This window comes from Dipodomys spectabilis, unplaced genomic scaffold, assembly GCF_019054845.1.
Source record: "Dipodomys spectabilis isolate Male_0828 unplaced genomic scaffold, ASM1905484v1 ptg000197l, whole genome shotgun sequence".
Lineage (NCBI taxonomy): Eukaryota > Metazoa > Chordata > Mammalia > Rodentia > Heteromyidae > Dipodomys > Dipodomys spectabilis.
In genome coordinates, this window is record NW_024870874.1 from 3,033,618 (window position 1) to 3,056,535 (window position 22,918).

The 22,918-nt window shown below is 34.1% G+C and overlaps 1 protein-coding gene across 3 annotated transcripts in view; it reads left to right on the forward strand.

Moving 5' to 3' along the window:
* The window catches only part of Phf14 (PHD finger protein 14), a 149,469-nt gene that overhangs the window by 43,829 nt on the left and 82,722 nt on the right, over positions 1-22,918 (forward strand). For all 3 annotated transcript variants that reach the window (XM_042695913.1, XM_042695914.1, XM_042695912.1), the window contains 5 exons: positions 1,084-1,187; positions 2,540-2,671; positions 7,288-7,456; positions 17,767-17,817; positions 17,936-18,057. In XM_042695913.1, coding sequence (XP_042551847.1) covers positions 1,084-1,187; positions 2,540-2,671; positions 7,288-7,456; positions 17,767-17,817; positions 17,936-18,057 — 578 coding nt within the window. The remainder of the gene's footprint in view (positions 1-1,083; positions 1,188-2,539; positions 2,672-7,287; positions 7,457-17,766; positions 17,818-17,935; positions 18,058-22,918) is intronic.

The following is a 22,918-nucleotide window of genomic DNA, read 5'->3' on the forward strand; positions in this document are numbered from 1 at the left end:
CCTGAGTAGCTAGGATTACAGGCCTGAGCCACCAGTGCCTAGCTGTGAAGGAGGCTTTTTAGTTATTTTTCACTGTATTTGTTTCAGAGCTGTGCAAAGAGTCAAATTCATAATATAGCCCATATATAATTTTATAGAGCCAGGAAAGCTTTTAAGATAATTCTGAACTGATAATTCTGAGTTATCAGAGTAATTTGTCTTAAAAGGTGAGAATGAAGACTTTTTTGTGTCTGGTAAAAAAACTTTTTTTTTTTCTATTAATAGGATGTTGATGGTTTTGGAATATTATAATATTTTATATTTAGTGAAGATAATGTTGAATACAACATTTTAGTTTATTTTCCTTTTTAATATTACCTTTTGGCCTAATTTTCAAATTTGTCTCATAAGAACCTTTTATGTAATGTAAACTATACCTATTAGAAAAGAGATTTCATTTATAAAATAAGCTTTGCAGAGGTTTGCAAATTTCCTTGTGAAAATGTAAAATGCCCAGTGTAGGTAGAATTCATTTGTATTGTTTGCATGACACTTTTTTTTCCAGTTGGCTGAACAGATGTGGGCCCACTGGGCTACTGAGAAATGACTTTGATAGATGGTTGCTGTCTGAGAAGCCAACATACTACAGATTAGTAGAAACCCAAAGAGAATCTCATCCGCTTTGTTGGAGAGCTTGGTCCAATAAGATAATTTTTCTAATTAACCTATGGAGCACCAATATGGCTGGGGATGTTGAGGAAAATAAACGGCCTTAATATTCTTTTTGTCAAATGTACTGTGTTACGCTTTTTCAAACCTCCTTTATGCTTGTCCTCATCTTTCTCTTTTTAAGCTTAAAGTAGTTTAAGTTTTATATTGTTGTAATATGTCACAGAAAATTGATGAAAGTATGTAATTATAAGTTTCTAATGGAAGTAACTGCTTAACAAAATGTAATTTTATTTTTGCCATTACAGTAACTGATAAAACAGATTTACCTCTCAGAATCCTAGAATATTTAGGTGGCTTGAGTGCCAAATCTAGGAAAATAATGCATTATTGTTAAATTCTTACAATATATACTGCATTTGTTCAAATCAATAGAAGTTGAACATACCAGCAATTTTGCGAGCACCCAAGGAGAGAAAACCAAGTAAAAAAGAAGGAGGCACACAAAAGGCATCTACTCTTCCTACTGTACTTTATAGGCAAGTAATTAAATTGTGATAGAATAACTAATACTGTGGATTTTTAAAAAACTAATGCTTAATTTTAGTTTGTCCAAATTAGGATGTAAGTGAAATGCATTTGAAGCTCATTTTATCAAGTACTATTTAATAGGGAATGGTAGAGGAGAGTTTTGCTGGTATATAATAAGTTAAATGACTTTTGTGTCTATAAGTAACTGGAAATGCATTTATATAAGCTTGATGGAGATGATGAGGAGTTTTACTCAGGGAATTGGAACTACTTAAAAATTTGATTACTATCTTACATTTAATTATTTACATTTATTTAACATTTCTTAAAATTAGTAATTGATTATTTTAATAATGCTAGCTAACATGAAAATGACTGAACATTTATATTTTATAGTACTTGAGTGAGTTATAAAGTTTCGCTTGTTTGCAAGTAATGATGGATAGCCTATATACACCTATGAATCTATTGTCTTTGTAGGTAGTGGATACTGAAGATGAATTTTAGATTTGAATTTGTATAATTTTATCTTTATGCCCAGATACAATAATTTTGTTTTTAGAAATATTTTTATTCTTTACGTTCTGGGCTCACTTGTTAGAATAAGCTTTCATAATATTTCTTTCCAAGCTGGGTGCCAGTGGCTCATGCCTGTAATACTAGCTACTCAAAAGGCTGAGATCTGAGGATCGCGGTTCAAAGCCAGCCCTGGCAGGAAAGTCCATGAGAATCTTACCTCCAATTAACCACCAAAAAACTGAAAGTGGTGCCTTAGCTCAAGTGGTACAGCACTTATCTTGAGTTGAAGAGCTCAAGGATAGTGCCCAGGCCCAGAGTTCAAGCCCCACAACTGAGTATATATATTTCTAACTCTAAACAAAAGCCTCATTTCTTTTTGCATCTAAAAAATTAAAACCTTGGGCTAAGAAGGTGGCTCAGTGGTAGAGTGCTTGCCTCCCATGCATGAGGCCCTGGGTTCGTTTCCTCAGTACCACATAACTAGAAAAGGTCAGAAGTGGCACTGTGGCTCAAGTGGTAGAGTGCTACCCTTGAACTGAAGAGCTGAGGGACAGACCTAGGCCCAGAGTTCAAAACCCCATGACCGACTAAAAAATAAAAAAGCTAAAAACCTCATTTTTTTTCGTATAAAGTTTTTAATTACATCAAGAAAAGGGAGTTTAGAAAAAGCTATTTTTAACAGTCTCAAAGCATTCTGAACTAATTTACAAATATTGTAAAAAGATGAGATAAATTATCAAAATAGTATGTAATCAAGATGAAAATTCACAAAGTTTAAAAATGTTATGGTGAAGGGTTTCACTATGACAGTCTAATCTTCATTTGCTGCTTTTATTCTAAGTTGTGGAATTTGTAAGAAGAACCATGACCAACATCTTCTTTTGTTGTGTGATACCTGTAAACTTCATTACCATCTTGGATGTCTAGATCCTCCTCTAACTAGGATGCCAAGAAAGACCAAAAACAGTTATTGGTAAGTAAGATGGAGGGTGCTTTGAACTGGGTTACTTCTAGCACTACAACAAGAAGTATTATACTGATTCATAATAAAATATTTGGAACATTTTAAAATTTATATTTATATATATTATAATTATGATAATTTATTATAAATGTAACAAGGCATTTTTTGCATTTTTATTGGAATATATATATATAATTGCATTGTATAGTAACTTTGTGTTTTATTTATTTATTTATTTAATTTATTTTTTTTGGGTCTGGTCGTGGGGCCTGAACTCAACTCTGGGCCTGGGTGCTGTCCCTCAGCTCTTCAGCTCAAGGCTAGTGCTCTACCACTTGAGCCACAGTGCCACTTCCGGCTTTTTTCTTTTTGCTTATGTGGTGCTGAGGAATCGAACCCAGGGCCTCAGGCATGCAAGGCAAGCACTCTACCACTGAGCCACCTTCCCAGCCCAGTAACTTTGTGTTTTAAACTAATAAATTGCACTTTAGCAAGACATTTGGAAACGTGTATTTTTTTTTCTAATACATTTTCGGTTAAGGGGTTGTTTTTAAAGGATGAATTCTGTGTGCTGTGTTTATAATTATCTTTGTTTTGTTATTAGCTATTGCTCAGATGCTTTATCTTCTATTTGCTAGTTGAATTTTTAATCAACCAGTCCATTCTTTACATTATGTAGAAGCATTTGAGAAAAAATTTGATTTGTTCATTGAATTAACAATATTTAACCCTACAGATGTTTCATCCTTCTTTTAGTCCAAAACAGATATTTATATTTTAAGGGATTGATTTTTATAAGAAAAATAATGACATGAGAAATTACAACAAATATGAGTGTTTTGTGTAGTGTGTGTGTGTACTTGGGCTGGAACTCAGGGCCAGAATACCCTTTTCCTAACTTTTTCATCAAAGCTGGTGCTCTAACACTTGAGCCACAGCTGTACTTCTGACTCTTTCCTAGTAAATTGGAAATAAGAATCTTAGTGATTTTTCTTCTTGAGCTGGTTTTGAACCATTATTCTCAGATCTTAGCCTTTTGAGTAGCTAGGATTACAGGTGTGAACCACCAACACCCACTATAAGTTTGTTTGTTTTTTTACATTACACACACACACACACACACACACACACACACACACACACACACACACAGTTTTAGACAAAAGTAAATTCCAAATCTACACACACACACACACACACACACACACACACACACACACACACACAGTTTTAGACAAAAGTAAATTCCAAATCTACACACACACACACACACACACACACACACACACACATACACACACACACACACACACACACACACACACACACACACACACACCAGTTTTAGACAAAAGTAAATTCCAAATCTTTGAGTTGCAATTTACTCAGACATTAAATGTCTTTGTAACGTTCAAGGACTTTAACTGTTTTTCATCTTGTATGACTACTTCTGTTCCTTTTTTGTGGTTGTTCCTGTCCTGGGTCAGAATTCAGGGCCTGGATGCTATTCCTGAGTTTCTTTTGCTCAAGGCTGTCATTCTGCCATTGGAGCCCCAGCTCTACTTCTAGATTTTTCTGAACAATTTATTGGAGTTGAGTCTAATGGACTTTTCTGCTTGGGGTGGCTTTAAGTCACCAGCACCGGACTAGTTCTGTTTATTTTACTAAGAGGTTGTGTCTTGTTTAAATTTGTTGTATTTATATTGTAGAAAATGGTATAATGAGTCTATTACTCATCCTTTCCCTACTCCATATTCTGTGATTCCAAGGTGGTAGCTTGAATTTGACAGGTGTGGAGCTATACATACCATGAAAGCTAGATAATGTTACCAGTTTGAGTTCTCCTCCTCCCCCTAGTACATCCAGGTGTTAGACATTTCAGAGCATATCACTGATGTGGTCAATATTTCAGTTGTTATCTTGTTTTGGTGACTCTGGTTGAAGCTCCCAGAAATCGCATTGGTTTACATTTTAGAATGTTAGCAATTTCCGGTTTTGCTGGTTGTATTTTCTGCAAGGTTGTGGTGATGCTTTCACTACCAAATCTCTATTTTACTCATTTTAGCCAGAATTGTTACAGCACCTGTAGTCTTATTTCTCAGATCCCACGTTCTTCTTAACTATTGGTTTTTAGAACTTGCTATCTGGCTGCTGCTTCCAATAATAGCTCTGACTTATGAAGGTGTTAGCTCAAGACCACTCCCCCCCTTCTCTCTCTCTCACACACAATTGTTAAAAAGATAAAGTATTTATTCATATGAAAAATTAATCCTTAGCCCGGCGCCTGTGACTCAGGCCTGTAATTCTAACTGAAAAGCGAGGTTCATGGCTGAAAGCCATCCTGGGAAGGAAAGTTTGTGAGCCTCTTCTCTCCAATAAACCACCAGAAAACCAGAAGTGGCGCTGTGGCTCAAGTAGTAGAGTGCTAGCCTTGAGCTGAAGAGCTGTGGGACAGCGACCAGGCCCAGAGTTCAACCCCATGACCCACAACCGACCAAAAAACCCCCCAAAAACCAAAAACCAAACCAAAACAAAAACCCAAAACACAAAACCCTGAAAATACAAACCTACTTGCCAGGAAGCAATATTAAAATTGGAGGCTTAAGGACATCACAGTTTTTTTTGAAAAAAACCTTTGTATTGTAAAGAAGATGTACAGAGGGGTTAGAGTTATGCAAGTCAGATAATGAGCATATTTCTTTTCTTTTTTCTTTTTTTATTGGTTGTGGGGCCTGGGCGCTATCCCTCAGCTCTTCAGCTCAAGGCTAGCACTCTACCACTTGAACTACAGCACCACTTCCGGTTTTCTGGTGGTTTATTGGATTTTAGAGTCTCAGGGACTTTCCTGCCTGGGCTGGCTTTGAACTGCGATCCTCAGATTTCAACCTCCTGAGTAGCTAGGATTACAGGTGTGAGCCACCAGCGCCTGGCCATATTTCTTTTTGGAAGGTGTTACCTCTTTCCTCCTTTTCTTTCAGTTGTTTCTCTCCTGATCCTCCTCTCCCACAAATTGTATAGTTCATTTCCACATAGTGTCTAGTGAGTATCACTGCTGATTAGTTCACCCTGTGTCCTACCATCTCTGTGCTTCTCCTTACCCTCCCCAAATCAGATAAACTTACATACAAAGCAAAACACACAGAAATCAAAAACAGTGACAGAAGGGGAAAAACAGAAAACAAAACAGCAAGAGACACAAAAAGTTAAATAGAAAATATATTATTTCCATTTCTCAGAGTTCTCTCCTTGTTTTTTTGTTGAGTACATCCCTCAATAATCAGTGCTTTTGGCTGCGTTCATTTGAGAGATATGATGGGCAGAACAAGTACATAATAATACACAAGGAATTGCCAGCGTAGGGAAAGAAAGGAGAGTGAGTTCATATTAGATATGAACATTTATTCTAATGACATAGAAGTAGTCTGTTGAGACTATTGAAGGAAATGGCCTGGGTGATGATGGGGCTTGGGAAAAGGGCAGATGGTTTGTAACAGTTACTGTGGAAAAAATATTGGAGATGTTTGATTTGATGAGCCTACATGTCAAGATATTTAGTGAGTAAGCAAGTGCTATGACCATTTGGTTTTTCTCAAATTGTATCAGCTGCTTAGGAGAAGAGGGGGAACCTACATATTTTAAGTGGAAGATAGAGATCGTAAACAAGATTAAGTAGTTAAGGAATTTTCTAGAAAGAAGATTAATAAATTATAAGTTACAGTCAAAGGTACCGATATACATACATATTTAAGTTAAACATATACAATTATATATATAACTGCTTTTATAAAGAGACTACTATAAATTATACTTAGAAAATTAATTTCTGATTATTCTTTCAAAATTGAAGAAAATAATGAATATAAATTTGCTTTTTCACAACTGGTTGTAAGCTTTTCAATGGCCCTTCATAATTAACAGTATAAAGATTGTCAATATCCAAATTGCCACATATTTTTTTTTAACAGTTTCTAAAGTTTTAGAAATTTTTTTTTTTTTAGGTGAACTCTTGTTCAAAGAGTTCAAAGCTATGACAACTGTGATAAGGCTGAGAATCAAAGTCCACAAAGGAGTGTAATTTTCAGACATATACTATGAGCATATGTCACACAAGGAAAAGTCATGATTAAATCAGTCTTTTTTTCAAATTTTTTATTGTGATTAAGTGGTTACATAATTTCCCAAATTTCACAGTATTGTGGGATAGTGATGCTTAGTTAAAGTCACAAACACATTCTGATTTTCATGGAGCAAATTGTCTATCGTGGTCTATAACATTTATGAGTTCTGTGAACTTTTCAATACAGTTATTTCTTCCACATTGGGTGATTATGTACATTTGTTTTGCATAGCGTCAGGTGTTAAATCAGTTTTTAATTCCTGTTAACTTAGAAACAAGTAGCATTGCCACATGTATTCTTATAGTTCTTAGGGTATATTTGAAATTATTGTGTATATTACTATTCATGATAGTCATTCTGAGAGGAATACATGTTTTCCTGTGTATTTCATTATTATCTCACTCCCTGTGTGTTTATATTCTTCACATATACACATCTTTTGTTTATGAAACTGCAGCTAAAGCTGGAAGATAATAAATATATGACCGTATTTCTTCATATTTGCAGGCAGTGCTCGGAGTGTGACCAGGCAGGGAGCAGCGACATGGAAGCAGACATGGCTATGGAAACCTTACCAGACGGGACCAAGCGATCAAGGAGGCAGATTAAGGAGCCCGTGAAATTTGTTCCACAGGATGTGCCTCCAGAGCCCAAGAAGATTCCAATAAGAAACACGGTAATTTGTTCCATATTTATCATGATTGAAATGTTCTGAGGCAAAATGTGAGAAAGATAAAGGGCAAATGTATACTCGAAGCCAGAGATCTAGCCGGGCGCCGGTGGCTCACGCCTGGAATCCTAGCTACTCAGGAGGCTGAGATCTGAGGATCGCGGTTCAAAGCCAGCCCAGGCAGGAAAGTCCGTGAGACTCTTATCTCCAATAGACCACTAGAAAGCCGAAAGTGGTGCTGTGGCTCAAGCGGTAGAGCGCTCGCCTTGAGCTGAAGAGCACAGGGACAGCGCCCAAGCCCAGAGTTCAAGCCCCACGACTGACAAAAGAAAAAAAAAAAAAGCCAGAGAACTAACTGCATTACTAGTGGTAATTTTTACATTTTTTTCTATATTATGAAATACACGTATCTGAGTTTATAGTTTGTAGGGTGAGTTAAAAGCATAATAAAAATAATGGATATATACTTACCATTCAGTATATCTATCCTTCAGCTTACTGCAGTGTTTTCTTTCTCCCTTTGGCAGTTCCAGGAATGGGGCTCAGGACCTTGCTCGGCACATATTTTTTAACTGAATTACATTCCTAACCTTTCACACCCCACACCTTAAAAGAGGACCTTATCAGAGCCTTGGGTGCCTCCTGTGAACTCATGGCAGTTGTGCTAGCCTAGCACAGAAGTTACTTCTCTCAATTTTATGTTGGTCGTTCTCTAGTTCTTTTCTTCAAAATGTAACTGTATTCTTAAGTAATATATGGCTTATGTTCAGATTTTGAGTCTTACGTGAATGGGGTCAAACTTTTTTCCTCTTAAAATGATATGTTGACCAATATTATTTTGACTAGGTTCATATGTATTGGTCCGCTTAGTTGTAGTTCATTTATTTTCAAAAAATATGTACTTTTCTTTTGGGAGGATATAACATTAGATTTTCTTTTGCTCTTTTGATTGGCAGATATTTTCTTACCTTCCTACTGTTGCTAACGGAGTTTTACGTTTTCCTGTGTCTCCTGCACTATGGTTACAGCATATACAGAGGCTATATATTTGCCAAGTTTTAGGCTGTTAGCATTTTATAGTTTTGCTGCCTCATCCATTTGTTTTCCACATGTGCTTATTGAAGCAGTGGATGCTGTTTCCTTTTCAAAATGATGCATGTAAAATGTATATTGTTTTAGTTTTTCCTCAATGCCAATTTTTTGATGATTTATTTATTTATTTTTTAATTTATTTTTTATTGTGAAAATACAGAGGGGTTACAATTACATGGGCAAGATAATGAGTACATTTCTTTTTTTTAATTTTAATTTTAATTTTTTTGTGAACATACTGTACAGAGGGGTTACAATTACATGGGCAAGATAATGAGTACATTTCTTATCAAGCATTGTAGCCTCCTCCATTGTTTCCCCTTCCCATCCCTTCCAAGCCTCCTCCCCCTCCCTCACCCAATCCTCCTCCCCCGCCCCCCCCCCCCCACCAAAGTTGTAAAGTTCGTTTTCGACATGACAATGTGTACTTCTCATTGTTGCAACGGGTCCACCTGTATCCTTATTTAAACGACTTGTTTTTCCCCTTCCCCTCCACAAATAATACGGACATCAAATACAGTGAAAGCAGGGGTTGTACTGTGGGGGAGGGACATACAAAGCAACTAAGAAATAATCTTATAAATGCTTTAGAAACAAATGCATGAAAGAAAAAAAACATTTAAATACATATCTTAGAGTTCATTTTCCTAACATCACCTTATCTGACCTTTTCTGCTTGACTCATACATATACTAGATATTGCAAATAAGGGAAACCATGGGACCTATGTTTCTTTGGGCTTGGCTTGCTTCACTTAATATAATTTTTTCCAAGTCTTTCCATTTCCTAACAAATGGGGCAATGTCATTCTTTCTGATGGAGGCATAGAATTCCATTGTGTATATATACCACATTTTCTTGATCCATTCATCTACTGAGGGGCATCTGGGTTGGTTCCAGATCTTAGCTATAGTAAATAATGCTGCAATAAACATAGTTGTGCTGGTAGCTTTAGTGTGGTCTTGTTTGTAAACATTTGGGTAAATGCCCAAAAGTGGGACTGCTGGGTCATCGGGGAGCTCTATGTGGAGTCTTTTGAGGAACCTCCATACTAGTTTCCAAAGTGGTTGAACAAGTTTACATTCCCACCAACAATGAAGTAAGGTTCCCTTCTGTCCACATCCCCTCCAGCATCTGTTGTTGTTAGAGTTCTTGATTTTTGTCATTCTAACTGGGGTGAGGTGGTATCTTAATGTTGTTTTGATTTGCATTTCTTTTATGGCTAGGGAGGTTGAGCATTTCTTCATGTGTCTATTGGCCATCCTTCTTTCTTCTTCAGAGAAGTTTCTCTGTAAGTCTTTAGCCCACTTATTTATTGGGCAGTTGTTTCTTTGAGTATTTGTTGTTGGGGGATTTAATTTTTTGAGTTCCAGGTATATTTTAGATATAAGACCCTTGTCTGTTGTATGGCTAGTGAAGATCTTCTCCCAATTTGTGGGCTTTCTATTGATCTTGCTAGCTATGTCCTTTGCCATGCAGAAGCTCTGCAACTTCATGCAATCCCATCTGTCCAACCTTTCTTTGATTTGTTGTGTTTCCGGGTCTCTTTGATAATTTATTTGTAAAGTTTTGGTTACTTACCTATTTTTCTGGTACATGTATATGTAAATCTTTTTTTTTTGGGTCCGGTCGTGGGGCCTGAACTCTGGGCCTGGGCGCTGTCCCTCAGCTCTTCAGCTCAAAGCTAGCGCTCTACCACTTGAGCCACAGCGCCACTTCCGGCTTTTTTCTTATGTGGTGCTGAGGAATCGAACCCAGAGCCTCATGCATTACAAGCCAAGCGCTCTACCACTGAGCCACCTTCCCAGCCCTGTAAATCTTTTTTTTTAAGTTTTTATATGTTTTTATTATAAAAATATTGTACAGAGGGGTTACAGTTACATGAGTAATGTAATGAGTACATTTCGTATAGGTAAATCTTTATGATTCTTATTACTTATGTATCTGAAATCTATCAAGCTGAGACTTTTTTTTTAAATTGGTATTTGTGTTTTCTATCATATCAGTACTATAAAATTCTGAACCCTTAATGGCTGGCTTGCAGTTACAATCTTTTTTTTTTTTTTTTAAACTGTATTACTTTGAGCCCAAGACTAGAACTCTTTAAAAAGTCTGACTACCACTCCTATTTTTCTTCCTCCCCCCTTCCCCCCCTCACCCCCCCCCCCCCCCCCCCCCCCCCCCCCCCCCCCCCCCCCCCCCCCCCGCTCCTCCTGGCTGTTCCTGAGCTATTCAGCTCAAGGTGAGTGATTCACAACTTGAGCCACAGCGCCATTTCCACTTTTCTCGTGGTTTTATTGGAGATAAGTTTCACAGACTTTCCTCCCCTGACTGGCTTTGAACTGTGATCCTCAGATCTCAGCCTCCTGAGTAGCTAGGTTTACAGGTGTGAGCCACCAGAGCACGGCTGGATTTTGATTTTTAAAAATCATTTTATTTTACTGAACCTTTTTTTTTTTTTTAATAAATTGCTCTAAAGTTTTCTTTTCCATTTTTAAGAATTGCATAATGGCCGGGCGCTGGTGGCTCATGCCTGTAATCCTAGCTACTCAGAAGGCTGAGATCTGAGGATTGCAATTGGAAGTCAGCCCGGGCTGTAAGACTCTTATCTCCAATAAACCACTAGAAAACCGGAGGTGGCACTTTGGCTCAAGCAGTAGAGCACTGGCCTTGAGCTGAAGAGCGCAGGGACAGCATCCAGGCCGAGTTCAAGCCCCAGGACATCCCCTCCCAAAAAAAAAACAAAAAACTTGCATTATGATTTGTAATTTGTTACCAGTTGAAATGTTTTAAGTGAAACTCTTGAAATTATTTTATTTAGTTTTGTGTTATGGACACATGTAAATTGATGAGCAAATTTGGGAATTGCTATCTCTGCCAGTTGACTAGTTTAATTTGAGTGCTTTAAATAGTCATTTGAAATAATTTTGTTTGTACTCCAGTTACTATTTCTTACTACGCTCTAAAAATGCATTTTATTTGTTGGGAAAAGAGAAATAGGTTCTGCTGGCAGGTAATTACTAGCTTATCTATGGGGGTTGGGCTTAGAAAAGAGACTAAGGTGATGAATACAATTGAGGTAGATTGTTTACAACTATGAAAACAAGGACAATGTCATCCCTTCCCTCTTGTTTTCTTGTTTAAAGGTTTTCAGACTTTTTTACTCCTTTTTTGATAAGGATCCATGCTAATTATTAATTTTTGAGTAAAACTTTAATAATTCAAATATGCATTTAATACAAAGGTAAGTGAAATAAAGCAATAGGCACAATTTACAATGAATTTTAGCATAAGATTACTTGAGGAAACTAGGCAAATAAATGTTAACATGCTATCTAGGAACCCTTGTAGTAAATGACTTACCTTTCTCTTTGTTACACTTTTATAAAACTATTGTTCTTACTATTTTCTTCTGTATGCTATTTATTTTAGCACACTTTTGGATAATCTACCTTCAAATATTGTAGATTTTTGTCATTTTCATTTTCCTGCCCATATTGATACAAATACAGCTTGGTTTTTTTTCTTTTTTTTTTGGATCTGGTCATGGGGCTTGAACTCTGGGCCTGGGCGCTGTCCCTCAGCTCTTCAGCTCAAGGCTAATGCTCTACCACTTGAGCCACAGCGCCACTTCCGGCTTTCTTCTTTTTGCTTATGTGGTGCTGAGGAATCGAACCCAGGGCCTCAGAGGCATGCAAGGCAAGCGCTCTACCACTGAGCCACCTTCCCAGCCCCTACAGCTTGTTTTTACATTAATAATTTCATCTCTCAAGAATTTAAAGAAAATTTTACCTTCATGACATAATATAGGATAGTGCTAAGCTTTAAGCTTTCATTTCAAAGATATGTCATTCAGTGGGCTTTTTAAATGAGCAAATGCAGCAGTTGTATTCACTGGATACTCACTATTTAATTAAAAAATCAATTATACAACTTGTAGGGGGAATAGAAGAGAAAAACCGGGAGAGAACTAGTGAAGGGGTGACAATTGTTCAAAAAGAAATGTACTCTTGCCAGGTGCTGGTGGCTGACATCTGAACACTGCAATTCAAAGCCAGACCATGCAGAAAAGTCCCCATGAAACTCTTATGACCAATTAACCACTCAAAAACTGGAAGTAGGGCTGTGGCTCAAACCAGTAGAGTACTAACCTTGAGTAAAAGTGCTTAGGGACAGCACCCAGGCCCTGAGTTCAAGCCCCACAACTGACAAAAGAAGAAAAGAAATGTATTCTTGGGGCTGGGAAGGTGGCTTGGTGGTAGAGTGCTTGCCTTGCATGCCTGAGTCCCTGGGTTCAAATTCCTCAGCATCACATAAATAGAAAAAGTTGGAAGTGGTGCTGTGGCTCAAGCGGTAGAGCTCTAGTCTTGATCTGAAGAGCTAAGGGACAGCACTCAGGTCCAGAGTTCAAGCCCCATAACCAGCAAAAATAAAATAAATAAATAAAAATGTATTATTTACCTGACTTATATAACTTATTTCTCTGAACATCACCTTTATAATAATAATAGAACATTTAAAAGAAAGATCATTTAAAGTTCTATATATTTATGTCCAATTCCCTTGAATCACACACTTTATGCTAAAGTTGGCTTTAGGTTATTTAAAATAGTTTTAGGTTATTTGGCATTACTAAAAATGAATATTCTCTCATTTTAATAATGAATATTATCTTGGAGAGTATGGTTATTTTCAAGAGTTCAAATCTTCCAGTAAATTTAATTGCATAGCTCTTATTGAACAGCTTGCTTCTGAGTAATTGTTTAGAAGACATTAGAAATATGAAATTATTTGAGATATTTTAGATTGAAGCCTTATTTTTGTTTTAATTTTTGGACTTGGGGCACTATCCCTGAGTTTCATTATTGAATTGTTTTCTTTCCAGTACTATTCTCCCATATTTTACTGCATATTTTTTCGTTTAAAAAAATAACATTAGGTATGTGTGAACAGCATCATGGATTGTGTTATTAACAAATTTAAAAATGCTCTGTGTGATACATGTTATTAATAGTGTCACTTCATGGTATGTGTAATAACAAAGGATATGTAAAGGAAAAGAAGGCCTTCACATGTGGAAGTATTTGAGGAAACCCTGGTATGGTGTTAATAGGCATGTATTATTATACCCAACCTCAACCATTTTACATTTAATGTAAATAATTGTGAATACTTTTAGGGAAGTTGTTTTTTGTCAAATTATTTCTGTTTGATGGAAATTTTGATCATTAGCTTTTGTATATAGATAGAATTATAAGCATTTTAAACTTAATATTTATATAATTATTGATTGAAGCCAAGAGGCAGGGTTTGCTGGAACTTCTCTGGAACTTTCTGTTCACTACCAAGGAGTCAGTCCCCTTCTCCTGTATCGGTCATATTGCACTGGGGAAATAGTAAGATTACCATACAGATAGCTTGCCATCCTCTATTTAAGTACCTTGTTTTGAGACATTTTCTCTGTATTATTTTTATGTGGAAATCTTTTTATCCTTTTTGGCAAGAAAATTACTTTGAAGAAAATATAAATTAGCTTATCCATGTCTTTTTTGAAGTTATTTTAAAATTGATGTTTGTACTTTTGGGCATATTTTGTAATAACTTTAATGTAACTTGAAAGCTTTCAGATTTTCCTTTTCATTTTCTTTACATTTGGTGTCATCTGGTAACTTTTCATCTTTTATGCAAGTGCCAAAGGACTTGTTAGGACCTCTCTTTTTGCAGTTATAGGCTCACACATGCCTCATCTTCTGTTTTCTTTGAAGTTCTGAGTTCTTTCTCCTGAGTTAGGTATTTTTGTTGTGTTTTATGTATTTCACTATTTTGCAAGGTAAATACAATAAATAGAGTATTTTTAGCAGCATGACTGAAAAATTTATTATTTTATGAGGTGATATATTTCTTTTAGGTTATTATTTTAGAAAGAAAATTAAACACATGTTTAATTTCTTTCTTAACAGACTTTACTTGAGAGACAATCTGATGTCCTAGATTCTACTTTTATTACTGTTATATTTAAAAAGTCTTTACACATATTCAGAATAGATATTTAATAGTGTAAGGGCTGAAGTATTGAGACTCTAAAATCATGAAATGGTTATATACATAGGTATATGTTATTTAATATATGTATTTGGATGCTAGTATATGAAAATTTGAGAAATTTATACTCTGTTCAATTACTAAAGTTTTTTTATATTGTGCCCATTGTCTTATTTCACTTGCCTTTGTATTAAATATTTGAATAATTACAATGTATAAAATTTATTTGAGAGGGATTTAAATACTAGAGTTATCTATTAGACTGAAGAACACCTCCAAGATACTAAGTAGATGATGAAAACTCTGTATGTCAAGATTTCTTAGAAGAAATCCTGGCAAGTAATTCTCTGGTGAAGTAAAACATTTTTGACTTTATTTAGGCCTGCTGGATGATACCCATTGTTATTCTTAATGTAGGTAGACTTATTTAAGAACCAAACATTCTATTTAGCTATTGCTTCTTAAAAAAAATCATCATTTAAATTAATTTCTAGGACTATGAAGTAAAGACACTGAAGGACAGAGGCAAAGTTTGTATTTATCATGATACTGGTGAAGATCTTGATAAAACATACTTATTATCTAAAATAATGTATTTTGTTATATATATTTGTTCCAGTGGTTATTTTTGTAGGGAAAGCCAAATTGGTGCTAAGTTCCTTTTCCTTTTTCCATTGATTTTCATAATCCTGTTAATATGAATTAGATTAGATAAAAATCAACTCCATAGCCAAATGACCTGAAGGAAAAGAACCCATTTTTGATGATTACCATTCCATCTGGCATTTGTTGGTGCCTCACAGAAACAGCACTTAGCTCATACCTCGTTTATATACACACACACACACAAACACACATATACATGTGTATATATATATATATAAATATTTATATGTGTATATATACACAAACATCTATTGCCATATTCTTTTAATATTTTATGAACTGATTTGCTTTTAGTATAGTTTCATAATTGAAAACTATTTTTAGATACATATAGGCATATATGAATATACTATTTGTATAGCTGCGAGGAAGTTTGCTAACATTTATTTCATAATATAAATCAGAGCTTATGAGCTTTCATCTTCTCTCCTATGAATTATACATATATATATTTCTTATTCATCAAAACTTTTTGACTTATTTTTGTTTGTATAAATGTTGGTTTATCATAAAAAAGATACAATGAAGAAAGATAAAATATTTTCCAGTTCTACTTAGGAGGCTGAGATCTGAGAATTGTGGTTCAAAGCTGGGCAAGAAAGTCCAAAAATCTCCATCCAGTTAACCACCAGAATATTGGAAGTAGAGCTGTGGCTCACAGTGGTAGAGTGCTAGACTTGAGCAAAAATTGCTCAGGGATGGTTCTCAGGCTGAATTCAAGGCCTATGACTGACCAAAAAACAAACAAACAAATAAAAGTTGATAAATATATGAATCCCAGCTTAATGATATTATGTTGTAAAAGTAATAGTTATTTATAATTTTGACATTTAGTTTATATGCCAAATAGATATTTCCAACTTTGGGAAAGTCATGATACCTTTGAGTTAATGCTAAATTGAAAAAAAACAAAAAGAAAAACAAAACAACCTAGCTCTGAAAAACCATGAAAATATTTTACTTTTACGTTTTAGATACAGTGTATCCAACACTATCCCTCTGTCTCTATCCCTGTTTTTATCATCTCTTTTCAAGTAAAAGTAACATAGACAGATTAGAAACTAGATGATCTGATTATCCTCCAAGCAAATACATTTGTTCAAAAATAACACAGCAAAAAATAAAATCAGTACCCATTACTGACTTTTTACTTATTTCTGTACTGATTATCTGATTTATGAAATGGTAACCCTTCTTTATATCATCTTGTGAATTTTATAGTTTAATTTACTTTTATTAATAATTGCTTACAAAATGTAATGTAGTTTGGAATTGAGGCTTGAATTATCAATCATGTGGAACTTCTAGCACTGCATCTGTATATCCTAAAAGGTTTACTTAAGTTCTTCCTTCTTCCACATACTGCCTTCATACTGCTTTATTAATTTTGTTTATAATTTATATCATCCATAAAACATAATATGAAATGGTCTCCTTATGGATTCTTTTATATGTTTAAGATGAGGCAAACTCTTCATTAATTATAATTTATTATATAATCCTATATTTTGCTTTTGCTTTTTGCTTTATACCATATCCCATCTCTCTTACAAACTCTCTTATGTTTATGATTCATTGAAGGACATCATAATTGAAATACCTTGCTTAGGCAAAATTTTAAATGAGTTCTTTTGAGGTTTTATGCTTATAGTTGTTATTATGTCCTTAAAAATAGAAAGAAATCCATTGCTTTCAAAATTTTCCTGGCTTCAAAACTGGTGGTTTTGAATAGTTGTATTTGAAATTAAACCATCTTCTAAAAGTGTATTAATTTGGTAAATACTAAAGAAGTATGCTATTATTTATTTTGATAGCATAATAATATAGATATAGATATGTAGATCTCAAATTAGAATCAAGTAGTAGTTGGAATTTCTTTTCACTGGGCATAATCCTATAATGTTTTCAATTGTAAGTAATGCTTATTGAGTTTTATGATGTTATTGTTCATTTAGTAATTTTATTCATCTCTTCTTGGGATTAAATTATTAACTTTGGAGTTAACATTGCAAGAACAATGACTAGGTTTAAGAGTTGAGATACTGGTTTGAGGATTTCCTCTCATACATTTATGGTATGACACCAACAAGTCATTTCTCTAGATTCCTTTTTCTGAGATGGTGTCATTTTATATTCTTCCTTTTCTACCAGGAAATTATGTTCCTTGTGCTAAGTTATTACAAATATGTAGCAGTGATTACCATTGGTAATAAATGAACTTAATTTAAAATAGCTGTTATAGATAATTAAAAATATACGAGTTCATTTTAAAGTGATAATTTAATCATGCATACATAGTTACAGGTACTTGTTTATTTCAGTGTAGAGGACTGTCAAATGTCTTTCATTTGCTATGCTTTTCTTTTATGATGTAAATTGTAACAAAATGCAATGAAGCCATATAATACTAATTAGAAACGCTAATTTTCTAAGTATTCCTTTTTCAGTAACATTTATCAGAGAAAGTTTGTTTTATTATTATTTAAACATTAGATTTTTTTGTGCATTTCTTTTAGAGAACAAGAGGACGAAAACGAAGTTTTGTTCCTGAGGAAGAAAAGCATGAGGTTGGAATAAGTTAAGCACTTTTTATAGTCTGTACTTTGAGACACTTTCTTGTTTGAACTTATTTCTGTTTCCCTCATAGTCTGATTTGGTTTTGTTTTATTCTCTCTTTTGTGGCAGGAAAGAATTCCTAGAGAAAGAAGACAAAGACAGTCTGTGTTACAAAAGAAGCCTAAGACTGAAGACTTAAGAACTGAATGTGCAACTTGCAAAGGAACTGGAGACAATGAGAATCTTGTCAGGTAAGTGAAATGCTGAGACCCTGCCTATAGGGATTCAAGTCCTGCATTCATCATTTTCTCATCACAGATAAAATGAAAAAAAAAAAACCCCAACTACAGCATGGAACCTTTATAATATTTAGGGAGGACAGTAATTCAGAAACCGATTTTCTCCATTCACTAGCCTGCCACATGTGGTTATACTCTGGATGTAGATGTGAATAAGTAATAATCTCAATTTTGAACACAAAACAATTTAGTTTTCTCTTGGCAAAAAAAAAGGTGACAATGCTTTATATAGAGGCCAAAAATTATAATTTAATATAGACTCCTATATGTATTATTTATTATGTTCATCTCATAAGACCATAGTTAATAAAATAGGTTAGCATATTATAAAAGATGAAGTATTAACAAGGTAGACCATTTACTGGCAGGGGATCCATTAGCACTTCCTTATTGTTTTATCAAAATAAATGTGTTAAATGCTTCTTTCTTGTGAAATAAAGAAAGGTGAAAAGATGGCGGAGGTGAATTTTGGTTTTTGTTTCTTTCTTTCTTCATTGTTTCTTTGTTTTATTTTGGTACTTTTCTTTCTTTCTTTCTTTTTTTTTAAATCAAACATGACAGTACTCAAGAATCTCAGGGATGGTGCACAGTGGCTATTCTTGAAGGTCAGAACCTTCTAATTTTAGCTACTTGCTTATTTGCTAGAATGAAAAAAATTACTCAAGGTACCTAGTGAGATGGGGGAGAAGGTTGTTCAAAATTGGCACTAGACTTTCAAAGGCAGTTGCACAAGGTTCTCCTAGTACGCTTTCTTTCAAAATTTGTTTGTAGTAATGCCCTATTAAATTAACTGAGACAAAGAAGCCAAACATTTCAAAAAGAATAATCTTATATTAATAAAACAAATGTATTAATATTGTATTTAGAGACTTAATTTGAAAATGATGTCATTTAATTTAGTAATTAAGAACCTAAGTACCTAGCTTCAAAGGATGTCTTGCAGTTTTAAATATATTAGTTTTAAAAAACTTATCTAGAAGATAAAGTAAAAATACAACTCCAAGGAAGAAATACAAAATGCTTTAACCAAGCTAACAATTCCTGTAATATTAGGATAATGTTTCTTTAAGTAATTTATGTAGAGTCTCTGGGAGCTATCCTGAGGAATAAGTTTATTGAAATTTAGGGTGAAGTAATTCCAAATTTTGGTGCTATTTACGAGCACTTCTGATCATAGGGTCATTTTTGCAGTATGTTAGTGGTGAAATCCGAGGCTCAAACAAAATTCAATGGAGTATATGAAACTATAAGGAAGAAACAAATTAAAAATAACAATCTTATATAATAAATAAAATTCAGTACATGGAAATTTCCTTGGGGTTGAGAATCATTTGTTTCACATAGTTTGACAGTTACTGAACTGCAGATCTTTCTTAAGTTATTTGAATCTATATGCATTTGGACCATCTTACTACAGTTTTTAGATACTAGATTGATTCAGACCTTTTCATTATAGGGGTTACACATTTTTATCAAGCTTTGTTTATTTTTTACATAACCCAGGAAATGAATATGATTTTTTTTTTCAAAAATGACTTTGCATGTCAGGTGTGATGGATCATATCTAAATTTTTAGCTACTTAAATGGCTGAGCCTGAGAGGATCACTGTTCAAGGCCAGGCTGGTCAAAAAGTTAGTAATACTTCATCTCAACACATTAAAAGCTGGGTGACATGGTGTGCACCTGTCATCTCAGCTCTGCAGTAAGCACGGATAGTATGCGGACAGCCCAGGACAGACCCTAGTTCACAAATAACCAAAACAAAATGGTCTAGAGGTGTGGCTTAGGTGGTAGAGCACCTGCCCAACCTGCATGAGACCCTTATTTCAGTCCCATAATAAAAGAAAGGGGAAAAAAAGTCCACTCCATAGTAGGGCATTTCCTGCTTTTCATATTTATTTGTCTTGAGAAAAAGTAGGATTCATCCGTTTTGATAAGATCTTTGAAAAGTGTTAAAATACACAATATCACAAAATACCTCATAGTTTTGTAATGCTATCCTTCTGTTAAAAATGATCGAATTTAAGCACTGTTGTTCTTGGATTAAAGAATAATTTTATATAAGAATTCATTGCTTTAGTAAAAATACTACAGCTAATATTTGCGATTTTGCCTAATATTTATTTTGGAATTGTATTCCTCTGTCAGGAATCTACATTTTTATGATTATGTTGTATCTTATATATTATGTATTTTCATGATACATTTTAAATTTAAATTTAATTTTAATTTTATGATATTTTTAATAAGGCTTTGTTTTCCACAAATATGTATTTCAGTATTTGGTCAGAAATGCATTGTTCTCATTGTGTGTGCCTATTGGGTTCTCCTATAAAGTTAAAACTTTATTAGTTTACTGAATATGCTGTGCTTGTTTTTACAAGTTTTTTGAATTAATATGCTTAACTGTATAGCTCGCTCTTTAAGCAGCTTTGATTTGGAAAACACTCTTCTCTGTAATTCAGGCTATATAGGAAATCCCTTCTTAATTATTTTGGTTGCTTTTATTTGTATGTGTTTTTATATAAATTTACATGTATAATTTTTTCATATCATTGGAAATTTGCATGCAATTCATCTGTAAACTGTAATTAGTAGTTACCAGCTGGTATTTTCTGCTTTACCTCGAAGTTTTCCTTAGGTGTTTAGTAAATGATTTAGTAGTTCTGTTCCTCTGTTTATCCTCTATTGTACATGATCAAAATCTTATTTTGTTCACTTAGGTATTTTGTAAATAATTGTGAATGATAAAATCCTTTCCATATAAAGTATTAAGAGTAGTATTATTTACCCTCACAAAGAATACATATGTTTATATTGATACAGGGCTATAATAATACTGATTTTTACTTCTCAGGAAATGTATGTATCCTGTTTTGGTGTATGATTATTTCTAAATTATAGGGGCAAAATTAAATTTCGAATTTGTCATTACATGTCTGTGAAAGTATAAGCTTAAGCTATTTCCACCAGCTGCAGAAAATAAGAATATTATCAAGGTACTAAAGGAAAAGATGTTTTATAGTATCTTAACAGATGTTTTAATAATACTTCCCTTTTGACATCCACTTTTTAATCTTAATTGAAAATTGCTTATTTTCCTTTAAAAATATATTTATGTTATTCATAAATGTACGATTTAAATGCTAAAGACCAAATCAAAACTGTTGAAATTCTGAGATCTCTGTTAGGCCTATATCTGTTTTGGGAGAGATCTTTATTGTACTTGTCCACTTAGTAGGTCCTCATTTATATTTGTTCCCACATCTATTGCTCATTAAATGCTTGATAAATTGTTAATAAGTAAACTTCATATACATTAATAGCTCATTAATTCTTTTGCTGAGTTAATTAAACTTTGGCTATTATAATGTAATCGGAGGACAAATTGAATCACTAAGTGTTTAATATAGACGTTTAGAAGCCTTAACAGTGGAGGATTACTCTTTGTCAATTTAGTATAGTGGAATGTTTTGTGTGTAAAAATGTGTTAGGTAAGGCAGTAATAACTTCAAATTTGAGATTAGTTGATGCATCTATGTGAAACTAACAATGAAGTGATTATTCTCATTGAACATGTTTGTAGGTTTTTAAGGTTATCAAATAAGAATAAGACTAAACTTCTAAACTTCATTTTTTTTGTAAACTATACTCAGTGTGAAACATTTAATGGGAGGAAAAAGAGCAAATATTTTCATAGAATTAAAAATCTTATCATTTAGGTGTCCTTTTACATAGTACCTATAATATTTTGTATTATAGCATTATTTTGAATCATTGAGAATAGGAAATGAATAGTAAAGGTGAAGCTAATAATTTTGCAGCTAATTCTACACTATCAAATGCTTACTAGTTTCCCCTTATCTGAGTATATGGGAAATTATATAAATATTGAGCTATTTTAGATACAACATAAGGATGGCAGTTTGTTTTCTAAGCAGAATTGCTACCATTTTTTTTTTTTTTTTTGCCGGTCGTGGGGCCTGAACTCCGAGGCCTGGGCACAGTCCCTCAGCTCTTCAGCTCAAGGCTAGTGCTCTACCACTTGAGCCACAGTGCCATTTCAGCTTTTTCTGCGTTTGTGGTGCTGAGGAATCGAACCCAGGGCCTCATGCATGTAAGGCAAATACTCTACCACTGAGCCACCTTCCCAGCCCTGCTACCACTTTTTGTCTATTTCACATTTCAGACATATAACTTGAATGTTCCTCCACTAATAAATTTAATCTTGTCACATATTATTAGGAACAACAGCATGGAATATATATATATATACATATATATATATACACATATATATATACACATATATATACACACATGCATATATATACACATACATACATATATGTATATATTTCAAGTCTATTTGATTATTCTAATTAAGATTATTTTGCTTTTTGCTTTTTTTTTTTAACCAGTCCTGGGGCTTGAACTTAGGATATGGGCACTGTCTGTGATCTTCTTTGTGCTCAAGGCTAGGCCCTCTACCACTTGAGCTACAGTGCCACTTTGGCTTTTTCTAAGTAGTTTATCAAGTCCCATGGACTTTCCTGCCTGGCTTCTAACTGTGATCCTCAGATCTCAGGCTCTTGAGTAGCTAGGATTACAGGTGTGAGCCTAGTGCCTGGCTGCTTGAACAATTTAAATTGATTTTCTGGGCCAACTAGTATGGAGTCTTGTAAATTGCTTGAGTTATAATTGACATGGTTTTCTCTCTGACAAGCTAAAATTAATGATAAGGTACTTACTGTTTTCATGCAACTTCATTTGAGTGAAAAATGAATTACTTAAATTATTTTGAAATGTAAT